General features: G+C 48.2%; 2 protein-coding genes across 4 annotated transcripts in view; both read left to right on the top strand.

Annotated features, from left to right (window-relative positions):
• The first annotated feature begins 48 nt into the window (after nt 1-48).
• NLE1 (notchless homolog 1) lies at nt 49-5,365 on the top strand. The gene is made up of 13 exons (XM_026047904.1): nt 49-57; nt 633-890; nt 1,006-1,223; nt 1,300-1,379; nt 1,521-1,597; nt 2,459-2,556; nt 3,132-3,324; nt 3,400-3,535; nt 3,668-3,714; nt 3,870-4,072; nt 4,630-4,789; nt 4,880-4,950; nt 5,114-5,365. Exons 1-13 carry the CDS (start codon nt 49-51, stop codon nt 5,124-5,126), a joined length of 1,563 nt encoding a protein of 520 aa, XP_025903689.1. The 3' UTR covers nt 5,127-5,365.
• A 3,080-nt stretch (nt 5,366-8,445) lies between these two features.
• ULK2 (unc-51 like autophagy activating kinase 2) overlaps nt 8,446-22,936 on the top strand; it is a 38,720-nt gene continuing 24,229 nt past the window's right edge. Inside the window, exons 1-6 of one of the 3 annotated variants that reach the window (XM_026047958.1) lie at nt 8,446-8,648; nt 9,779-9,871; nt 10,954-10,995; nt 20,141-20,173; nt 20,564-20,600; nt 22,319-22,492. In XM_026047958.1, coding sequence (XP_025903743.1) covers nt 8,559-8,648; nt 9,779-9,871; nt 10,954-10,995; nt 20,141-20,173; nt 20,564-20,600; nt 22,319-22,492 — 469 coding nt within the window. In that variant the 5' untranslated portion in view covers nt 8,446-8,558. The remainder of the gene's footprint in view (nt 8,649-9,778; nt 9,872-10,953; nt 10,996-20,140; nt 20,174-20,563; nt 20,601-22,318; nt 22,493-22,936) is intronic. The other 2 variants (XM_026047957.1, XM_026047956.1) reach the window with 2 other exon arrangements.

Below are 22,936 nucleotides of genomic sequence, written 5' to 3'. Positions count from 1 at the left end.
GCCCCCCGCGCGGAGCGGCCGCTTCCGGCGCACGGGCGGCGCCCGCACATGGCCGCGGTGAGCGGGCCGGGGCGCGGGGCCGGGGCGGCCGCTTCCCCTGTCCCCCGTGGGCTTCCCTGTGCGCTTCCCCGTGGGACATCCCTATGGGACCTCCCTGTGCGCTTCCCCGTGGGACATCCCTATGGGACCTCCCTGTGCGCTTCCCYGTGGGACATCCCTATGGGACCTCCCTGTGCGCTTCCCYGTGGGACATCCCTATGGGACCTCCCTGTGCGCTTCCCTGTGGGACATCCCTATGGGACCTCCCTGTGCGCTTCCCCGTGGGACATCCCTGTGCGCTTCCCTATAGGGCGACCCTTATCCCCCGTACCCATAGGGAAGGTCCCTGCCCGCGTCCCCGTAGGGTGCCCTCTGTCTCCCCACCCCCCATATCGGGGTCCCTGCCTGTTTCCCCATAGGGTCCCTATCTAGCTGATTCCACTATAGGGTGCCCTCTGCCTCCCCCCGCCACGTGGGGTTCCTCCCCTCTCGCTCTATAGGGTGTCTTCTGCCCCCTTCCCTATAGGGTCCCCTGCTTGGTTCACCTATAGGGTGACTGAGTCCCCTCCCACATGGGGGTCCTTCCCCTGTAGGGTCCTCTGGACCCCCCACCCTGGGGCTCCCCCGTGGTGGCTCCTTCTCCCGCACTCCCCGCGTGGGAGGAGGACGTGGGGCCCCGTGCGCGTGGTGACCCCCTCGTCCCGCAGGCCATGTCCCCGAGCGAGGACGCGGAGCGGCTCCTCATCCAGTTCAAGGACGAGGCCGGCGAGCCGCTGGGCTCCCCCTTCGACGTGCCCGTGGCCATCACGCCGGACAAGCTGCAGCTGGTCTGCAACGCTCTGCTGCAGCAGGTGAGCGGTGCCGGGARCACGGGGACATGGGGGACATCAGGACACGGGGGACACAGGGACGYGGAGCCGAGCTCCCGGCCCGGCTGAGCCGCTCCAGCGTCCCCGCTGCCTCCAGGATGACCCAGTGCCTTTGGCTTTCTACGTGCACGATGCYGAGATCGTCACGTCGCTGGAGAAGACCCTGGCGGGGCAGGCGCTGGAGACGGAGAAGGTGCTGGACATCGTGTACCAGCCGCAGGCCGTGTTCAGGGTGCGCGCGGTGACGCGCTGCACCAGCTCGCTGGAGGGACACACCGAGGCCGTCATCTCCGTGGCCTTCAGCCCCACGGGAAAGTAAGAGCTGGCYGGGGTGGGGTGACAAGGCAGCCATCCCGCCCGGGGACACCCAGCCCGGCTCCTTCTTGCACAGGTACCTGGCGAGCGGCTCTGGTGACACCACCGTCCGCTTCTGGGACCTCAGCACCGAGACACCACAGTTCACGGCCAAAGGTGGGTGCAGGGGGCGAAGGAGCAGAGGGAAACGTGGGCGCTGGGTGAGCCGCGGAGCCTGGGAGCGCGGGGAGCGGAGCGGCTCCAGCAGCGGCTCCGGCTGGGGAAGCACCCAGGGCTCACGCCTGCTCTCCCCGCCAGGTCACCGGCACTGGGTGCTCAGCATCGCCTGGGCGCCCGACGGCAAGAAGCTGGCGTCGGGCTGCAAGAACAGCCAGGTGCGTCGGCCCCTGCTCCCCTGCCGAGGGGCCAAGCGCGGCGGGTCCAGCAGGATCGGGGGGTTGTGGAGCCCCATGCCGGGGATCCCCGCAGCCCTGTGCTGGGCTGAGATGAAACGTATCGAGTGGGCGCTGGGGCGAGAGCTGAGGCTTGTTCTGTCCGGCAGCAGGAGGGAGGGATGTTCCCTGTGCCCCAGGCGAGGTGTCCCGTGCGCCATGGGCAGCACATGGCTGTGGTGCTGGTACCGTGGGAGCCTTTCCAGCCTCTCTGGCACCCGGAGCTGCTGCCCCACCATTAGGCAAACCTTTGGAAGGGCCGTGTGGCGGTGCCGAGTGCTGCCCCTCGCTGTGGCCGCTCTTCCTTTTGCACGGGAAAGAGTCCAGGCTTTGGACGTGCTCCCTGGCAGCCGGACACGTCACGAGGGAGGTGTCTGGAGCGGGAAGGGGCATCGCCCGGSCAAACCGGAGCTGCTCTTTGCCTGACCCGGCTGCCGTGGCCAAGGCCCCGCTGTGGGGTGGGCCCGTGGCTGTGTCCCGACCACGCTGCCCTTCCTGGGAGCAGGAGCAGGCGCTGGCAAGAGCCCCATGGCCCCAAGGACACCCGAATCCGTTCAGAGACGAGGGGCAGGTTGTGCGGCAGCGGCGGCTCGGGCAGAGCGCAGGGCAGCGCGTCTCGTGCCTTGGGAGACGTCGGCCAGTTGCTGCAGGGCCCTGCAAGGGAGCCCGGCCTGCCCTTTCCCATCCTTGCTCTGCCAGCTCAAATCCTGGCACCGCGGAGCCTGGGGAGGCCTCTGCCCGAGCCCGCTGGGGTGCACGTGGTGCACGGCCTGACGTGACCCTCTCGCCTGCTCTCCCGGTCAGATCTTCCTCTGGGATCCAGCCACGGGGAATCAGCTCGGCCGGGTGCTCGCCGGCCACTCCAAGTGGATCACGTGGCTGTGCTGGGAGCCGCTGCACATGTGAGTTCTGCGTAACCCACTGTCAGTCCGTGCCTCAGTTTCCCCTGTGTATAAGCAGGATAACCTGCCTATGGAAGACGCTCCGTGTTTCCATTGTGCTGGGCAGGTATCAGCCCGAGTTTGGCCCCTGCCCAACGCTCCCTCTCTGCCCTCCTGCATCCTTGTTGCCTCTGTYATCTGCTTGATTTATCGGGAGGGCTGATGAGCCGTGCGGTCGCCTTATCCCTTTGATCWGCTAAAGCTCTGCCTGGGAATGATGAGTGGAGGGGGCAAGTTGCAGCTAATAATCCAAGACATTATAGAAATAAAGAARGGCCCCTTCGGAGCAGAGCCCTGCAAATCGAATTCCCCAGCAGGAGACTCCAGCTCTGGCAGTTAACTGGGTTAGCGAAAACTGATTACCAGGGAGCATGAGGAAATGGAGAGGGGGGAGACTTTCCTCCTGAGGAGGGTTGTGGCAGATCCGAAGCCAGGAGGGCAGGTCTTGTATGGAGCTCTGGCCCCTCGCAGCCCCTGGGGGCTCCGTGGTGGGAGCTGCGCGCTCTGCGGCTGCCCGTGCCCTCCTGTGCCCCCAGAAATCCCGAGTGCCGCTACCTGGCGAGCGCCTCCAAGGACGGCAGCATCCGCGTCTGGGACACGCTCATGGGCCGCTGTGACAAAATCCTCACGGGCCACACGCAGTCGGTGACGTGCGTGAAGTGGGGCGGAGACGGGCTGCTCTACTCCTGCTCGCAGGACAGGACCATCAAAGTGTGGCGGAGCCAGGACGTGAGTGAGAGGGGCGGCCGAGCAGGGTCCTGGCTGCCCCGGGCGGCGCTGCCCACGCGGCCGTTTCGCTCGCAGGGCGTCCTGTGCCGCACGCTGCAGGGCCACGCGCACTGGGTGAACACCATGGCGCTCAGCACCGACTACGTCCTCCGCACGGGCGCCTTCGAGCCCGCCGACGCCTCCATCAACCCCCAGGACGTGAGCGGCTCCTGTGAGTTCGGAGGCTGGGAGAAGCGATGGGAGGGACGGGAGCTCCGGAGCGCGGGGAGGACACCGCTCTCCGTGGTGGCATCGCCGCTATTCCAAATAGCCCCTCTTCCCCCTCTCCCTTTCCCTCTTCCAGTAGCGGAACTGAAGGACAGGGCGCAGCAGAGGTATGACCAAGTCAGGGTAAGTGTGCACCGCCAAGTTGCCTCTTGAATTTTATTTTATTGATAGAAGCACTAAATGGGCCCCGTTGGCTGTCGACCGCAACACTGGATGTGATTAGACGAGCTCTCCAAGCCTGGCCTGCTCAGGCTGAGGCTCTTTCACGCCTTTCTCAGGGCCAGGGGCCAGAAAGGCTCGTCTCGGGGTCCGACGACTTCACGCTGTTTCTTTGGAGGCCGGCAGAAGACAAGAAGCCGCTGGAGAGAATGACCGGCCACCAGGCCTTGATCAACCAGGTGCTCTTCTCCCCGGACACCCGCATAATTGCCAGCGCTTCCTTTGACAAGTCCATAAAGCTCTGGGATGGTAGGACTGGAAAGTGAGTGTCTTGTGGGGTTACAGGTGTGTACTGGCACGGTGTAAACACCTTGTTTGAACACCATCACCTTCGGGGTGATGCAGATCTTTCCTGTGGGTGCAACGGGTGTTGTTGGTGTTTGGATGCCCCTGTAGTCCAGGCTTTAACCTCCAGCTGGGCCATCGCTGAGCCCTGTGGGGCAGCAGTCCTATGTTCTACAGCTGTAATTAGTAGTTGGTGACTTAGTGGCCTTTCTGAATGCTGCAGGAGYCCGGGCATGTGTTTGCTCCAGGAGGGAGAGGAGGGACAGGCCTGTACCATAGGGCTAGAAGGGTTTGTCAGGGGTGATGTGAACGGTTTGTCCTCTCGAAGGCCTCATCTCAGAAGGCTTCTAGACAGTCCAGACCCCCAGCGATCGATTGCCTGCTGTGTACAAAGCCATGMTCCTGTTTGCTGGGGCTGGATGGGAAAGGTGACGGCAAGGGCAGGTTGGAAGGCTGGAAGGTGGGCAAGGGCTGGTTGGAAGGCGCTCGGCCGCCCGCTCCTCCGGCAGCTTCTCGGGGCCTCCTTGGTGACAGGTACCTCACGTCGCTGCGAGGCCACGTCTCGGCCGTGTACCAGATCGCCTGGTCGGCCGACAGCCGCTTGCTGGTGAGCGGGAGCAGTGACAGCACGCTCAAGGTCTGGGACGTGGGGACGAGGAAGCTGGCCATCGACCTGCCCGGCCACGCCGACGAGGTGGGACGGGGGGCGAGCGGAGCCGCCGCGGAGAGGCGGGAGCCCCCCTTGAGCGGTGGCACAAATAACGGGGCCTCCCTCCCGTACCAGGTGTTTGCAACAGACTGGAGCCCGGACGGGCAGCGGGTGGCGAGTGGAGGGAAGGATAAGTGTCTGCGCATGTAAGTATCCCACGGCGTCCCTGGAGYGTCGTGACCGCTCCGGGCGCCCTCCGGAGCCGCCGTTTCCTTGCGGAGGCCTTCCCGGCTGGAGCACCGGAGGCTCCCAGGGCTTTCCCTGCAGCTCTTTCCCTGGCTCCGTCCTCACGGCTCCATCTCCTTGCAGATGGCGCAGGTAGGAGCAGCGACCGGGAGCCGTCTCCGCTGGCCCGGCCTCCAGCTCCGTCTCTCCGGGGAGCTCTGGGAAACGGCGGAGGACGGAGCCTATCCCGAGCACGTCTCCCATCAGCCACTCTCCCTCATGGATTCTCTCCTTATATTTATTTAAGGAAATTTTAATTCTATTYCTTACCAAGAGCTGTGCGTTGCAGAGTGATCTGCTCTGAACATTACAGCAGGGATATCTCATCTGCCTCCATCTCAAGCTGCTTGTTATTGAAATTGCTGCCTTGCAGTAGCTCGCCTCCTTTAAAGGGAAAAGCCAAGGGTGGGGGCGGCTCATTCCTTTTCCCTTAGGAAGGATCCTGCAGGAGGAAAGCCTTTAGTGAGAGCAGAAAAGAGTGTCCTTGTGTGACATTCAGAGGGGGAGAGAGGAAGGRGAAAACGCAGGGAACGGGATTGATAAGGAGCAGAGATTTTATTATCAGGTTTAGTTACAGCAAGTTGGCGTGAGGACCAAGACATCTTCGCAGCCCTCGCTCTGAGCTTGATGCTAGTGGCTCATTCAGCTCACACCGGGCATTTGGTGCTCAGGTGTTTCCTAGATGCAAAAAAACCAACATTTTAGGACTTCGAGCTGGCAGGATTGCTTTGGAGCACGAGAAGGGATGGGCAATAATGATGTTAATGGCTATTTGCTCGTCTGCTCTTCAGACAGTCCTGTGAGCAAGACTGGAACAAAGGGATACCCCTTCGGTGGGATTGGGAAGACAAATTCGTGGCCGTTTTGGTGGCGGTGACACCTTTATCCACCAGCCCGATGAGCTGGCTCTTAGTGGGTTCTTTTGGGAAGACACTACAAAGCTTTTCCAAAGCAAAATCTTGGGCAAAGAGATGGCCTGGAAGGAAGTGTGCCACAAAGCACACTTAACATCCTTGTTGGCTTATTGCCTGAGAGGAGACTGGGGAGGAAAAAAAGGGTTGGATGTACAGAAAGAAAATGAATGTCTATTATTCAGCATGAGCTTTAGGGAAGTCCATGCTCTCTCCCCGTGTGTTGGGGCAGCTGGGCACCCCTCAGGGGCAGTTTGTGCCTCAGGAGCAACCCTGTTTTGCAAAGAGCAATAGCGTTTCCAAGGATAGAAGCTGTTGTGGAAACTCAAAGCTGACGCCGCTGTCCTGAGGAGCTGCTGCCACATGACAGGATCTCTTAGAACCCTGTGTGCTTAGACGAACAACCGGGAAGGTGCTAATCTTCTCCCAGATCCATGGCGATCCTGAGCCCGGGTTGCAGCTGAGGAGCTAATTTGGCTGGGCCAACATCGCGTGGCAGGAGCAGCAAGTGCCTCCCTGTCCCCCCTCGTGTTCCTCAACTATGAAGATTGGTGGCTCCTGCTGAGCCGCGGGTCTCCAAGGGCTGTATAATTGGGTGGCAGCTCTTGGACATTAGGGAAAAACAGTGTGTGCCACCCTCGCCGTGCACTGGGATGCTCCCTGCGGTCTCTTGAGCCCCAGTACCGGCTTTTAGAGGTTGCTCTGCGCTTTATGGCTGCGTCATGTGGCGCTTTGGAGCGTCTGCACCAGCCTTTGTCTTTCCAATCCCATCCCTCCGTTCCCGCTCAAATCCCAGCACTACGGCATCGCGCTTAGCTATTCCGGTCCACCCTCCCCGCTGTTTTATCCTTGCTGTGCCCAAGCGAAGCTGCTCGAGGGCTCCGTCCCCGCTGCGAGGACAAAAGGACATCGGATGCGCTGCTGCCGAACGGGAACGAGTCTGGATTCTAAACCACAGTGCAGAATGGGGGGCTTGGATTAGAAAATCCTGGACTGGCTTTCCCGGTTCAAAAGGGAGCCATTTGTACAGCTTTTAGCTCCAAAATGCAGCTTTGGGCTGGGGATATATGGGAATTAACAGCGAGCATGAAAGGCAGTGGATGGGAATRAGCAGCCAGCTCTCCGGGGGGAAATATTCCCCAAAAATGGAATATTAAACTCCGGAGTGGGCTTGGATTTGTGGGCTTTTTTTCCTGGGTTTAAAGGGCTGCAGCAAACACATGCTGGAAAGACCTTGCAGCACCTTAATTTATGATTAACCCAAAACACTTTCACATCCCATTTACCCTTTCCACGGTGTTCCTCTAAGCTGCTGAAATCATCTGCTCAGCTTTGCGCCCTCAGCTTTACCTGGTGCCTTAGGGCTGTGCAGCACTTTTKGGAGAGAGGCTCAAAACTTGAGAAAATAAAGCAGGGTGGGGGGTTAGCCRTATTATTATTATTTGTTTCCTCTGGTTCAAAGCCCTTTGGTTCTATGATATCAAAGAGGTTTCTTAGCCTTTCACTGATGCCCCCATAGGACTCAGAGCCTCCAGTGCCCTCCACGGAGCTGCTAATTCTCCTGCCGAGTATTTTTCTGCCCAGATGCCCCAACTTATCCAGGGCACCAGGGATAGAGAGGGTGGAATAAAGTCAGTCTGGCTACAAGGAGAGGGAGCTGGGCATGTTCATCCTCTTCCATTTGGCACATGCTGCTCCATCGCCTCCCTGTTTCCCAAAGTTCCCCCAGGGTCCGGGCAGTGGGGATGGCTCCGGTGGCCCCCAGGGAACAGGAATGGCCCTGGGAAGCCGAGAATGGCCCTGGAAACCCATGAATGGCCCTGGAAACGCGGGAGCGGCTCCGCCGGCTCCCATGGCCCCTGCACCGGGACGGGGCCAAGATGGCGGCGCGGGGTGAGGCGGGTAACGGTCCCGGCGCGCGGAGCAGCCGCGCCCAGCACCTCCGCCGGGTTAGCCAGGGTGACGCACTCTTTGGCCGCCGGCGGAAGCAGCCGCGTGCCGAGGCCTGCGCGCTGCGGCCTATAAAAGGCTGGGGGCGGCGCAGAGGCGCGGGCAGTGGGAGCCGCGGTCGGAGGGTGCGGGTGGCTCYGCAGCGGCCTCGGAGCGGCGCTTTCTTTTCCCCCGTCACCCGCGCCCTTGATCCGCTTTCCTACCGCTTCCTCCATCCCGGGGAGCGGCGCAGAGGGGCCGGCGACCGCCCGCAGCACCCGGCCGCTGGCTGGATGCCCCGGCGCTCGGTGCCTGAGCGCGGCCGCGGGGCCATGGGGACGGGCCGCGGCGGGGCGCCGAGCCCGCTGGCCCGCTGAGCCGCGGCCGCCTCGTCCCGCCATGGGCGCCGGCCCCTGAGAGAGGCTCCGGCGCCACCTTCACCCTCCCCATGCCCCACGGCGCCCCGGGCCTCGCAGGCGCCCCGCAGCAGCCCGGCGGTGGGCGGCCGCCCCCGCGCTATGAGAGCAGCGGCCCCCGCGGCTGGGGGCAGCCACGAGACGGGGCGCGGGTGCCCGTGCCGCCGCCGGCTGCCGTGAGGCGGCTCTAGCCGCCCGCAGGAGCCGCTTTGTCCGCCCGCCCTGCCCTGCCCTGCCCTGCCCGGGGGCTTCATGCCCGCCTGAAGCGGGGTGATGGAGGCGGTGGGCGACTTTGAGTACAGCAAGAAGGACCTCATCGGGCACGGCGCCTTCGCCGTCGTCTTCAAGGGTCGTCACCGCAAGGTAAACGGCGCCGGGCGGGCTGCACAGCTACCCCCCCCCCGCTGGGTGTGGGGGGGCAGGGTGTTTTGGGGTGATTCCTTGTGATTTGGGTGTTAACAGTGGGGAAAAACAGGGGTGCGGAGGTGGGGGGTAGCTGCTTCTGGAGGGGCCAGGCCCCTGCTGCCTCCTTGAGCCTTGGCAAACCTATTAATAACGATCGTTAACTTATTGTTTTGTACAATCGTCCTAGTTTTGTTATTATTTTGGTTTTGAAGGGCCCCGGCTGCGCGTCGCGCTGCTCGCTCGCSTGGCGGCGGCTGCGGATGAGGCCGAGCCCTTTGTTCGGCAGCGGGGTCATGTTTGTCTCTGGGTAGCGAGGGCTCTCCCGGAGACAAAACATATATGTGTATGTTCGTAATAATAAAACCAAGGTCTCCTTTGGGATGGGATGGAGGTTTCCCAACTCGCAGGTGTCCCCGTTCCCGGCCTCGCCGCCTTGGATGTRCATAGCGAGGCGCGGGTTGCACCGGGATGCCTGAGTTTATTTTGGTGTCTGTGTCCGGGAGTGCTCCGATTTTCCCCMAAAATCACTCAGGAGCAGCAGGGCCATGACCCAGAGGGCTGTAGTATGTGYGTGTCCCTTTTGGGACAAAAACTAAAGCGTTTGGAACCCAAAAGCCAGTGGAGACGCTTCCACCTTGCCAATAAATAGACTAGCTATTTTTAAGCTGTTTTTTTTTTTCTGTGCTGTTTTCGGTCCAAGTGTGTAAGGGTGTGAGGAAGCTGCAGCTAGGATGTCTTTGAGGAAGAGCAGAAGTATCCTCATGGTTGAGAGGGGACCAAAAAGCCACCAGCAYGCTGCCGGAATGGCATTTTTGCCATTCACCATGGCAATTTTTGCTATTGGCCACTATTTTTGCTTTAATAATTTCTTCAYGGCTTCAGAGTCAGTGGAAATGGGGTGTATCTGGATTCTGGTAGCTCTAAACTATTGAGGAATGGAGCGGGGTTCTTTGTGGTGATAGCTGATGTAGGAGTAAGGTAGAGCAGGGGTGATCTTGCTGCATTTCCTCCAGTGCTTCACTAGCTACCTGCTAGTGGATAGTGTTAAAATGCTTAAAGTTGACCGTGATTTTCTTCTTTATTTGCAGAAAACTGATTGGGAGGTAGCCATAAAGAGCATTAACAAAAAGAACTTGTCAAAGTCACAAATTCTGCTTGGGAAAGAAATAAAAATCTTGAAGGTATGTTCCTTTGCAGTTTCTAAAGCTGCTTTACTTTTAAAAGGAAGAGAGACTTCTGACCTAGTTCATTCAGGGTCATGGGTGATATCACCATAATTGCTATCCTACCTCTTGTTTCTTTGTTCCAGAAGATATTCAGAACTGAAAAGACCCAGAAGAGAGACTTTTTTTTTTTTTTTTTCCTTTTCAGGACTAGTGTCAGGACTGGTTCAGGTCATGATTTTGTAGATCCAGTTGAAAACTGTTGCAGAGACCATTTCTATACCACACGTGGAAAACTTTGTCCTTCAGGATGCTTAGTCTGGCATCTTACCTGAGCAGTATATGTGGCAAAAGTCACAGCTGAGGCCAAAATATCAATCTTTGATCTATCTTTATCCKTCTTTGTTTTTTTTCCAAAAGTGACTTAAAAACTAAACTTGGCATGCTGAACTTTCCATTTCTGAGTTAATTGACTTAAAATGTGTAGTGTTGGTCTAACAAAACAGGGCAGCGTTTAGTTCTGCCCTGTTTTCCGCAGAGTGCCTCTGTGGATGTTCTCTGAACATCACAACATTTCATTTGCTGTAGCTTTGTGGTAATTTTTAGTGTTGCTGTCTTCACGTTTCTTGAGACACATCACTGTATTATATTCTAGAAATTCTGGTGTTGGTTAAGTTAGTGTGCTGCAAGTACTTGGCAGAGACAGTTTGAGCAGTTGCAAATCATGTGAACTGTTGTGCAAATTTTATTTGGTGTTATTTGCCATTTTATGTAAAATGGGAATGTTGACTTGAAAATGTGATTGATTTCTCCCCTAAGCAAGAATTGTGTGAAACTGCAAAATTAATTTTAGCTTTCAGTGCTCATCTAAAGATCTTGTGCTGTGGTACTTGCTATAACAAGRCATTGCAAAGAAATTCTACTTTGTTCTCCTATTATTGTCTAAATAGCTGAGTGTTCTTCCAAATTTCATCAGATGGCTAAAAAAAGGATGCTGTCATTCTGTGTAAAAATTGAGTTTTCTATCATCATTTGGCATATTCAATTTAAAGAATCATAATAATGAACTGTTTCTGTAATATAAATATTTTGTTTTGCAGGAACTTCAACACGAGAACATTGTAGCTCTCTACGATGTCCAGGTAAACTATATCCTGATGCCTTTCCCAACCTTAAAATGTATTTAGGAAATCATACCGCGTATGTAGGGCGAGTACAAATAGGGAAACGGCGTTTTTTCTTAAGAAAAAGAAAATCCGGTTCCTTAGCAGCAGCGCGGGATGTTCTCTCGCCCTGAGCACATCCCGCGCTGTGTGATCTTGGCTGCTCCTCAGAAGCAGGTGCAGGGTGGCGATAGGAAGCCGCGAGGAGGCCGGTCCCCTTCCTGGCAGCAGGGACGAATGAGAGGCCGGGAATCTCTGCAGAGGCTGTTTGTGCAGTCTGGTCCTGTCCCTGGAGAAGGAGCATCAGCTGCCTGGGCTGGGCGCTGGCGGGGGCAGCAGCTCTTCRGAATTAGCCTTGTTTCTGTGGCCCTGTAATTTAATTGGGAAGTGGGTGTTTGCGGATAACGAGGGAATACACCCGGAGGAAAATGTACCGGTAGGAGTGGATCTGAAGCAAGTGATGTTATGAAGATAGAACTTTGTGGAGAAAAGACAAAAAGTAGAAAAGGCCTTTGAAAAATCCATAGATAAGAAATGTGTTGTGTAGCTCTGTGTCACCGTGAGGAAGGACTGAAGGAAGTAGAAGGATGTGATCACAYGCGTTTGTTACAGTTTCTTTGTTGGTTTTTGTTTTTGTAACTCAAGGCCTGTTAATGTTGAGYAAAGCTAGATACAAGATGATGTGAATTGTGCAGCCCTTCTGCTTGAGTAAGGGCTATACATTTATCTCCTGGGCTCCATTCTAATCTTAAATACAGAGTCACATTTATGAATAAAATTATGAAGAACAACCCTTGGGGCACTGCRTAGTTAGATCAGTGTAAAATAGACATTTCAACATTCTACAGTGCTTTTTTAAGACACTCTGCCTGTGTCTTAAAAGATTTTCAACTTGCACATAGATGTTTATCTCCAGATATGGAAATCAGTGTTCACACCAGATAGACCAGGTTTTATTGTATATAACACTACAGGATGTGTAATAACATCTGTTGACTCTTAGTATAATTAATGGTGTTGGTGTTGTAATGGGTTCTGCGTGAAAGCTTCCTGTTTGGGTGTGTAGCCTCTTCTTTCTTTGTCTTGACTTCAGAATTCTGCATTTTGAGAGATATTAGCTGGTGGGGGGGAGGGGGGGGGAATAAAACCTCTTGTGCTCCTTAAAGGCATGAAACTTTCCTGAGATGCTAAATGGAAATAATTTCTCAGCATCCTAAATATAGTATATCCAGACATCTTAAGAGAAATGACAGTTGCTGACTGAGGGTGTTGGTGTGTGAGTAAGCAGCAGACTTTGTCATTTATCATTTACAGTCGTCTATATGTAAGATTACTTATTAAGCTTTGAAGCTTAACCTGAAGGCAGTTGTCTTGGTATGATGTGTTTTGTTGACTTAATGTCATACGTCATCTAACCGTAAGCCTTGAAGATGGTCTTGCTGCTTTTGATTTGTGCACTGAGAATCCATTAGGGAGGAGGGGATGGAGTGCTACGCTTATCTGTGATTTCTTTACATAAAGGTTATTTAGAAACATAACCTCTATACATACCTGTTCTGCTACAGATGAAAGAGTGCCCTTAATGTCAATGTTAGACTTGAGACTTGAGTGATTAGGCCTGTGTTCTMTGCTTGAAAAGGGGATGTCCTTGCTTATTGCTAAATGCTGCACTTAAATGCAAAGAGTTGCAGCAAAGAGAAGGAAAAGTGTCTCAAATCTTGGATATATTTCAAAGGCATTCGTAGCAAATATAAAGCTTGTCAGTATGATGCTACTTCTGTACAAGAAATTACTTTGCAAATACAGTCTAGAGAATGTGACACTAGCACAAGTAAGTCTTTCTTTTTCTACATAGGGCTATGTTTGTGAAATACTATATCATTAACTTGTGTGATTACATTAACTTATAACCCAGCAAGAACGAACACTATGCAAGCCCATGTCTGGTAGTCTAGTACACCTACTAATTTTCTCTAGGATTTCATGTTCAAGCATGTGCTGTGCTTTTTGTTGTCATAGTATTGTGAACACAGAGATATTTTACAATAGATAAGACTTTGGGAATTCAAACAATTTTTAAGCGACGAGCCCTTTTTTTCCTCTCCATGCTGCAGCCGGTAGAGTCTGTCACAGTAGGGAGTTCTCAGTGTGACTGGCAGTCTGTCCTGTTTTTATAGTTACGCTGGTCTGATTTTTTTTTCTGTCATTGCTATTTTTGTTTTTTTAACCTTAGTTTGAAATTGGAAAATGGCCTTGTTTCAGATACACTATTAGCAGACCATTTAACTGAATAATGCCCAGTTGTTTGCTAAGTGCTCAGCTGGGAAAGTGGGTGCAGAGTGTAAGTGACAAAACCACATAAAAAAGTGTAAATGAATTGTAATGAGAATAAGTATTTTACATCCTTTGTGGTATTACGTGAGGTTACTCTTACGTATTCGTCGTACTTTGAGATAAAAGCTGTATACTTATATAGCATTTTAGAATATATATTTTAAGTTTGAGAATGAAAGCATAGTTAATGTTTTACATATTGCAGGAGCCGTCATTTTGAATTGTGTTCACATAAGGTGGTTTCACATTTTCCTCCTCTTCCATCTCTGTTCATTTATGGTTGTCACCTTATTGCATGATCTGTGATCAGTTGCACAAGTCCATGTAATAACAACATATGTGCCATTAGGAGTAGTAATTAGATCTAAAGAGATCTCTGAGCCATGCTGCAGATAGTGAGTGAACCTTTAAAAAACCTTCTCTGCTGCTGCTTCAGCTGGCTACAAACCCCGCCTTGATATATGACTTTTAATAAGTATGACCTCCACTGAGTTAAGTTTCCAAAATGCCCATTCACTTGGAGACGTCTCCACAGGAACTGGTAAGCCATTAGTGTTGCCTATGAATGGGTTGGAACTAAAGCCTCTTGGACGGATGTCAGTGCAATAATTGCCCTTGATTTCCATCAGGTGGTTCATGCAGAGCTGGCAGGTTTGCTCTGTGCTCACGTTTTTCGGTGAGCACCGAGGATCCCTGCTGCTTGTGCCACCTCGGAGCTGCTCTTCTGAGACAGAAAACTTGTGGAGACACTTAAATAGGAAGTTTCCAAATGTTTTGCAGTAGCAGGACTCTGAAAAATAAATACATGGAATTTACCTCTAAAGGTGAAATCATTTTTATTAGGTGAAATTTAAAAAAAAAAAACAGAACATAATAGATGGTTAGCAAGACATAAGCTGTGACTTCTTGTGCAAGAGTTTGGTATTCTTTCATTCCAAAATAAATTCCTGTAACACTAAAATGGTAGGAGWGTGTGTKTGTATATATATATTTACACATACATACATGTACAAAAATAGATATGGCTCTCGTGCTCTGGTAATGCTATGGGATATCATTAATCTTGCAAAGAAGATCAGAGAATCTTGGGTCTCGTSACATTAATTAGGGAAATGTAGTCCACTGTTTCTCAAAAGCAGAGAGTCTAAAACAACCTTGCTTTAAAAGCAAGAAGCGCCTTGGACAAAATTCTCTACTGAGTGTGAARGTATCAGTAAGTTATTTGGAATGCACTATATTTAGACCATGAATTTACAGTTTTCTACAGTTCATGATCCCAAGTGCGTGTTGAACAGAGCTAATCTTTTCAGCGCCAGACAGTGTCTGTTTTAGAAAATAATTTAATTCAAAACCTCTTTAAGATGTCAGACTGTGGAATGAAAGCCTGTAATGTGTCTTGGAGAGAGGTGTTTTAGGAGAATGAATTAATCCCTACACTATATAGAGCTTGAAGTTTGCTATTTAAGCAGTAGTTTAGAGATAACTGATTTCTGGCTTGCTACTGGAGAAACAATATCTGAGCAGAAGTTGTTCCTTGTCTGAGCTTGTTGGTGCAAAGCAGATAAAATACCTGGAGCTGCTTCTGCAGTTTTACCAGTGTGAATCAGTGTTGTTCTTAAGTTTACCCAAAGATTCCTGCTGCTCTCCTGGAACTGCCTGTTTTTCTTGAGGTGATTGTTTCAGGGCTTCTGGTGTGTGATCTTGAGCTTGGTGTCTTGCTGCTTTGATTGCCTCCAAACTCATCCTGAGCCTTTTCTGGAACGTTTTCTTTTAAGTGAGGCTATCTCAATATCTTTATTTTATTCCTRAGCTCTTTAAGGTCTCTATTTGCCAGTATCCATCCTCCCTGACTGGGAATACATGTATAAAAACATATTGTTTGGATAACTTTGTTTTTTTTCTCCTCCACAAATGATAAAAATAGTTTTTTTAGAAAACCTCCTCTCTCTTAGGAAAAGTAAAGATTTTGATATACTCGCTGTGCCAGTTTTGCTAAGCAGAGTTTTGCCTTTCTCTTGTGTAGCTGGCCAGTCTGTTCCAGATTCATGCCTCCCATATATATTGAAGTATGGCATTTCACATACCAGCAAGTGAATGGTACCGCTGTTGTGGTCTGTTTCCCGTGGCTCATTGCTCTTTTATGTGAATAATTGGCAGCATACATGCTATTTGAATCCTACAGGCAGATGTCAACTGACATTTAGTCGGAGAATTGAGTTTTAGTTGGAACCMGCAGAATGTTCAGGCCTTTCCTGTTAGAAGCTGCTGCTGCGGTGCACTCGGAAGGCAAAAGGACGGAGTCATGTAATACAGTGAGAAGTAACTTCCGAAAAAATGTGGACCAGTATTTTTCACTAAATCACTAGAATTTTTGCCATATTTATGCCCTGAAAATAAGGATTATACTTATGATCAAGAAATCATAAATGCAACACAAATTAATACCAGCAAATGAATAACAGCAGCACACAAGCTGTCAAGCTAACTTGTGCTCTTGGGATTCTGATCATAAACTGTAGCTTAACAGAATTTATAAATGTGGAGCAAAGTGGAGTAACTGATTATTTTTTATGAGTTCTGCTTTGGCAGCTCACTGAAAGATCAATGCAGACTTGATTTTTTTTTTTTTCTAAAGAAAGACTTTCTGACCAAAAAGAAATCTGGGGTATGTGTGTGCCAGTACTCTAGTACTGAGTTCCAGCAACAACTGTCACAACCATGACTTCTTTTATAATTAATGTCTTTTAAATGAAACTACTCTGCTGAGTCTGATTTGGGTGAGAATTTTGCTTCACCTGAGACGTGATTTGGAAGTCTGGGATTAAAAAATAATAAATAAATCAATTTAAATGGGGAAAAGATGCATACTGAATTTGACTTGCTTTCTGAACATATTCTCAAAATGGAGATTATATTCTCAGGCTGTTCAAAACCACTAATGCAAAATGTGAGAAGCTAAATTGATGAGCTATTCCAGATGTTCTGAACTGAAGCTTGCATGGGTAGGGTATTGAAAGAGGTTTGGCTATAGGGAAAACCGGTATGAGACGTGGCTGGGCAGCTTCGTTAGCAGCACCATGCAAAATGTTACTTCTGCAGTACGAATTAGATATGACTCTTGACCAGATTAGAGGTTTTGCAAAGAGATTTTTCCCATTCTGATATGCTGATTTAAAAAAAAGGATGAATCTGACCTGCATTAAAGCAACCCACTCTACTTCCTACTGTGGCTTTAATAATAAAGCAAACATATCAGTTAAGAAGAAACTGAGCAGTGGTATTTGAGCACAATCAAGTGTAGTCTGTATTTCCAACAGCAGTTGGAAATGGTATTTAATGATTTCCAAAGCTCCCTTTCCAAACTGAATGCAAATTATACAAGTGATCTTGGTTCCCTTATAATCTTTAGTAAATGAGGTTACATGTCGAACTAAAAAGAAGTGTTGTGATCTGTATAACACTTAGGAATTCTAGAGCAGGTCCCAGATACCTGGAGAATAGACTGGAATGGGTGGTCTGAATGTGGTGGGTAAATTTCCGCACATTTATGGAAAATACCTGGACACCAGAGTGCACATATTTACTGTAAGCTATTGTAAGCGTTCTGTATTTTCATTAAAAACATAACTGCTAAAGAATCTGTCTAATCAAGCACTTGATTTTAGATTATAAACTCTCAAAATAGCACTGATAATACTGATTTTAAACATCAAATTTTATAGGAGTTAAATACTCAGTGATTAAAAATGAAGACTTTAGAAGTCTAGACAAAGTTTAGGAGTTTGATTAGAATAATTCAGTTCTTAAATCTTCTGAACATAGCCTAAAATTACACGGAGTGCATATTTAATGTAGGATTTGTAATTCTACTCTGTTGCCAGTTTGCCATTATTTCTCAGAAACCGGGGTGAAATTCACAGCTCTACCTCTCTGCAGTCCTCAGGAGAGCCTGCCGTCAGAGTGGGTGGTTGGAGGAAGAAGGGCTAAGTAAGCTTTGCTTCCAAGGGAATCCAGAAAGGAGATTCTCCTAGCTCTGGGATGGCTAAATGTCTGTCAGGGGCTCAGCATTACGTGCTCTTAAAAGCTGCTGTTTTTCTGCAGAGTTTGCTGCACAGTTGAGCCACTAAATCTGTGGGACTTTTATTTCTGATTTGCAGGATTACTGTGTTTGGGTGCATATCCACTAACTAAGCTTTCCTGTCACCAAAGAGATGAATTTGGGGCTTCTAGCTGGGTTCTGCCTTTGCATGTTGTCATTGTCCTATAAGTGAAGTGATCATCTGTTGGCAAAAATCACAGTGTGGTAAACCCCAGCCTCAGAGTATGGATTAATACATCACAGTTTGAAGCACAGGAGAAATTCATGGTAACAGAATCACAGAATATTCAACTGCCGCTGGCTTTCCATTTTCTCATTTTGTGTGGGAAAACAACTCCTGTTAAAGACTTCGGAGCATTTTAAAGGGAATTGCTTCTTGTGGTTCCAGTTTGAGGGAATGGCAGTTCTTGTTGCTTGGAAAAAGACTTATTTACAGTCACACAGCAAGTATGTCAGAGATGAGTGGAAGCAGGTGGCCTGGCTGATCCTTCCTTCCTTCCTTCCTTCAAGTATGAGACTAGCTTTTTGGGGAGGGAAATGMTGAAAAGTATTTGAAATTAGTTTAGTGCTGATAGACTCTTCAGATGCTGTGATTGTGGATGTGGGTTGCTTGGCATCCTTAGGTTTCATAAAAGAAGATGAATTCTTGTTTCAGAAGACTTTCTTGCAAAGGAGGAATGTAGGAAAAACAAGGCTTATCACTACATATTTTTAGTAATTTATGGAGGTGGCAGTTGCTTGTCTCTTTTTTTGCATTACTGTATTGACTTTCTGATAAACCTTACCTAGGATTTGAGGCATTTATAAAACTGCAAATTATGGCTCATGTTGGCTGCAGCTGTTCCAGAAACACTGAAAAATTGGGACTTCCCCAAATCTGATTTCCTGCTGCTTTAATATTCTATATTGATTGGAGTTGGCTCTTCGTTCCCAGCAGACTTTAATATTCCTAGAAACTTGCTTTCTTTGAAACGGATTTCAAAATGTAAACAAGTCTGTAATGCACTTGATGTTCCGAGCTGGAAGAAACCTCAAGTGCCTTGCTGGAACGCAGATGAGTGGCTAAAGCAACTGCTTGCAGAAAGTGAAGGGGCCGAGTGCAATTAACCTTAAAACATCCAGTTCATCTCCAACGGTGTTTATTGTTGCAGCCRTGTGTTGGGTTTTAGTGAAGACCTCTTGAATAGCAGTAATGCACGGCAGCAGCGAGCGCCGAAGGCATCAGAGCCCTCCTGTTCATCTTTGCATCCAGCTCTGGGGTTATCGTGGCAGCACCAGGGTTTATTTGGGGCTTTTGCGGGTTTGTTGGCTTGTTTTGTCCTGTTTGTTTTYAGTTTCCGAGCTGATACTGACCTTTTTGTCTGCCCTCGAAAATGATTCCCTGTGTGGAGGCTCTTGCCAGTGTGGTCCAACAGAGTGTGTGCTAAGATTTTAAAGGAGTACTGAGGAAAACAGCGGAGTTCACAGGTTTCGTTTGGCCATGCAATGTCTCTCTTGACTTTTTTTGGCAGTAGTCTGCAGAATACAGCCAGGCTGTCTGCAGTTCAGCTTCCAAATGTGGAACATGCCTGACCTTGCCTGGTATGCCCTCTCGCGCTCTCCAAGTATTGTAGAAACTTATTTTCCCACAAACTCCCAAACAGCCAGTGCCTGAGTTGGATTTAAAGTGAGCGCTGTATCAGAGTACCCTTCAACTAAAACATCACTTTATTTAGCAACTGTTTATTCCCTTCTCTTTGTGTTATTTACTTCCATTCTTATTTACCTTAGAAAGGAGAACACTGTCTAAATCTCTGAACCCCCTCGGCTTTATAGGCACAGCAGAAAAGTTTTATGCAGGAGTTTTTGTAGAAAAACTTACTGATTACTGGTGTGCGTGTGTATATATAAATATATATATAKAGAGGCAGGCTTTTTTCTTTCCTGACACAAAATAAATGTTTATTAAAAGATAAATGTTCTTTTGCTATTCTGGTTTAAACCCAGAAGTCTTCACTGTGTTTTGTGAAGAATGTGCACAGTTTATAACTAGAATGCGCTAATGTGCCTTTCAGTAACTCTTAGTTGCAAAAGAGGGAATTGAAGGTGCATTTGGGGATCCAGGTTATTTCAGACATGTAACATATCTGTGAATTCTACTTGGCCTTGAGCTTTTTCAGATGGCAGAACTGAAGCTGTTTTGCCAAAAAGCAAGGGACATAATTTGGGAATTCCTCCTGTGGAATTCAGATTTTCATAGCCGAGTTGTCTAGCTTTCCCCTTTGACTTGTATCCAGTATATTTATGCCTAAATATTGTTCCAGTATTGACTCATTTCAGTGATGTGTGATAGTAAGTGTATGCTGATTAGCAGGGGCTTTTAGTGTAGTGGTTATAGAGGGGAGACGCGTTGGAGGCAGCAGACAGCTAAGGGACCCGCATACCCCAGAAGCTGGTACTGTTTGCTGCCCTTTGMAAGGGTAGCTGCAGGCTTCAGGATTTTGGCTGGTGATTGTTTTATATGTATTTATGCCTCTTTAAAATGTGAAATCCTTAATTATAGGGAACTTACTGTTCCGATCGGAGCAAAKGTGTGCCTTGAACATAAAGATCTCTCGGTTGATTTAAAATCCCCTGTTACGCTTGGTTAATGCAAGTGTCCTGGGCTCTGTCTTGTCACATTCATAAATGGGACTTGTTCTTCTCTTTTAGGAAATGCCTAATTCTGTCTTTTTGGTAATGGAGGTATGTGTCAATGTATATTTCTCTTTGGCTGATTTTAAGAGTTGTCTTTGGACAAAACTTTTAGGAAAAGAAAAAAAATAATTGATGGACATAGCTGCACAATAACCTTGACTTGCTAAAATAAATAATTTTGAAAACTAGTCCATTRATTTCATCTGCAGTACTAATTTTGCTATTTTTGGTTCTACAAATTTATTCATCATTGTTTCTTTTGAATCTGAAAGTGTTAATGAAGTGTTATGCTTTGAATTAATAATTGTAAATGACAAACAATATTAAGACAAACGCCTGGAAAGGTGCATCTAATTTTAATACAAAGGTAACAAAGTAAGAAATTCTCGTGTGTATTTCAGTGCTCGTGTTTTGAGTAAAAACTCTTTTTCTTAACAGTACTGCAATGGTGGGGATTTGGCAGATTACTTGCAAGGTAATTGATTACTATATTTCCCCGTTAGGAGGTTACTGCATTACATGTTTATATTGTGTATTTGTGTAATCCATCAGTGTTTTCTTGAGATTTTGCTTGTGGTTTAAATATTTATTTTCCCATTAATGGCATGACTCTTAATTTCATAATGCTGCTTCTCCTGGTGTGATCTTGGAGTGTCCTCATTATAAAATCCATTGAATTTATTAGTTCTACATTAGCTGCTCTAAAGGGAGAGTTTTGACCAACCATAGGGATATTTCATTCGGATACAGTCAGGATGTTTCCCATCATATGGAAGTGTACAATATGTGGGGAACTGGAGCTGTCCTTCCTCCCTGTCCTTCCTTCTCCAGAGTGTGATCTGCAAGAATGTGCACTCTTGTATGTGAAAGCCTTCTGGCTGCATTCCAGTTAATTTTCAGGATACTTGATCCCATTTTGTGATGCCACTTTGGTCTTAGCACTAATCAAGCCAGATAGACATATGCTTCAAAATGGCAAACCTCTAATTGTAAATATAAAGCCAGAAGTACATAAAGCAATTCTTGTTGGTTGCTGTAATGTCTTCTTTTTTGGGGGGAGAAAGGGAAATAATGTACTTTACTTTCAGAGAGGTGACCTGCTGTTCTCTGTCTCCTAGACAGCCTTTCCAATGGTTTTCTTGAAACTAATGGAAAAAAATCTTAGTTTCTGCACAGGGAACGACTAAGGGCCTGTTCAGTGGTATGTCATATCTCCAGTCAAGGTCATCAGAAGAGTGCAGTTCATGTTCTGTGTAACAGTTCAAAAAACTTGAAAACTAAACTGTGCTCTAGGAAGAGATTTGTATTTGTTTAAAAATAGTTCCAAGTTATTTTAARTATCGCTTCAAAAATAAGACCTGCAAGCTAAGAATAAAAAGGGAATAAAATAGTGCATAGGCAGGAAGTGCTTTTTGTCACTGCTTCCAAAACTCTTGAATATAATGTTCTCTTAGTTGTATACTGAGAAGAGTTATCAAGCCACTTCCTATTTTTAAAGTCATGTTTTTGGGTGTTGCACTTTGTCTCCTGGTTTTTACCTGTGTTTTTTTCAAAGATGTGACCTTAAAAATACATTAAATTCCTTAAATAATGAGTACAAGGAGGAAGTTTAGACTCAGTAGAGATTTTACCCTCCAGCATGGCTCTGCCCAAAGCCAAGGCAGACGTTGCAGCATCATGTCAAGTTGATTCTTCTTAAAAACAAAATTCTGAGTGGATATTTTAATCTTTGTTGTTCTGGTGAACATCTTTAGGGTTTACTTGCCTTTACGTCTGCAGCATGCTGAATGAATCCTTGTGCACAACCTTTGTTATGGTAACTGTGTATATTAAAAGCTTAATTCACCTTCCATTAATATCCTTGGAAAGGCTCATGGTGTGATCCAGCCCCTGTCTCCAGAACCCTTCCGGGTGCCAGAAGTGATCTAGCATATTCTGAAAAGACTTTCAAATAACATTTAGGTAAAATACTGTAAAAGCAGATAATTTAGAGTAGAAATCTAGGGGAGAACTATGGAGATGAAGATATAATTTAAAGTATATGTTTATAGAAAAATATGGGAARCTGGCTTATTTGGAATGATTTCACTATGATATGATTGTCTTCACCATTGATTGCTGTGAAATATATTGCTTTTTGGCCAGAGATGCTTTTTTTTTTCTCATCTGTGCTAACGTATGTGTTATTTTCAGCTAAAGGAACTCTTAGTGAAGACACCATCCGAGTGTTCCTGCAGCAGATCGCAGCAGCTATGCGGATTCTGCACAGCAAAGGAATCATTCATAGAGACCTTAAACCCCAGAACATTTTGTTGTCTTATGCAAGTCGTAGGAAGTCAAGTGTCAGTGGCATACGCATCAAAATAGGTAAATATGCTTTTCTCTTATCTGAAGAGATGGTTGTTTCTCTGCTCACAATAATTGAAGCATAGAGGATGTACTGGCTGTGCAGCTGATGCTGAGCATTAAACTGATTGAAATCAGAGAGTAAGTCCAGAAGAATGAGCTTTATGCTGCAATGCAGATTCCCAGTATAAAGAAACTTGAGTCATAAAGACCTTTGTGATTAAATCTGCAGGAAGAAAAAACCCTATTGAGCTGATGTTTCTAATAATAAATTATTTTAATTAGATGTAAATGCATAATTTCTGAATGGCCTTGAGTGCATTTCAGCTCCAGCTTTTTTTAATTTATGTTGTGGTAGACACCTCCTCCCTCCCCCACAATGGGTTTCTTGAAAGGTTTTGAAATGGAGGTGACCTATTTTTGGCCGAAGGAGATTTGGCCTTGTAACTGGGAAGAGATATCAGC

Source organism: Nothoprocta perdicaria, unplaced genomic scaffold (assembly GCF_003342845.1).
Source record: "Nothoprocta perdicaria isolate Ctin4 unplaced genomic scaffold, notPer1 scaffold_50, whole genome shotgun sequence".
NCBI lineage: Eukaryota > Metazoa > Chordata > Aves > Tinamiformes > Tinamidae > Nothoprocta > Nothoprocta perdicaria.
Note: the sequence above shows the minus strand (reverse complement) of the source record. Positions and strands in the feature narration are given on the sequence as shown.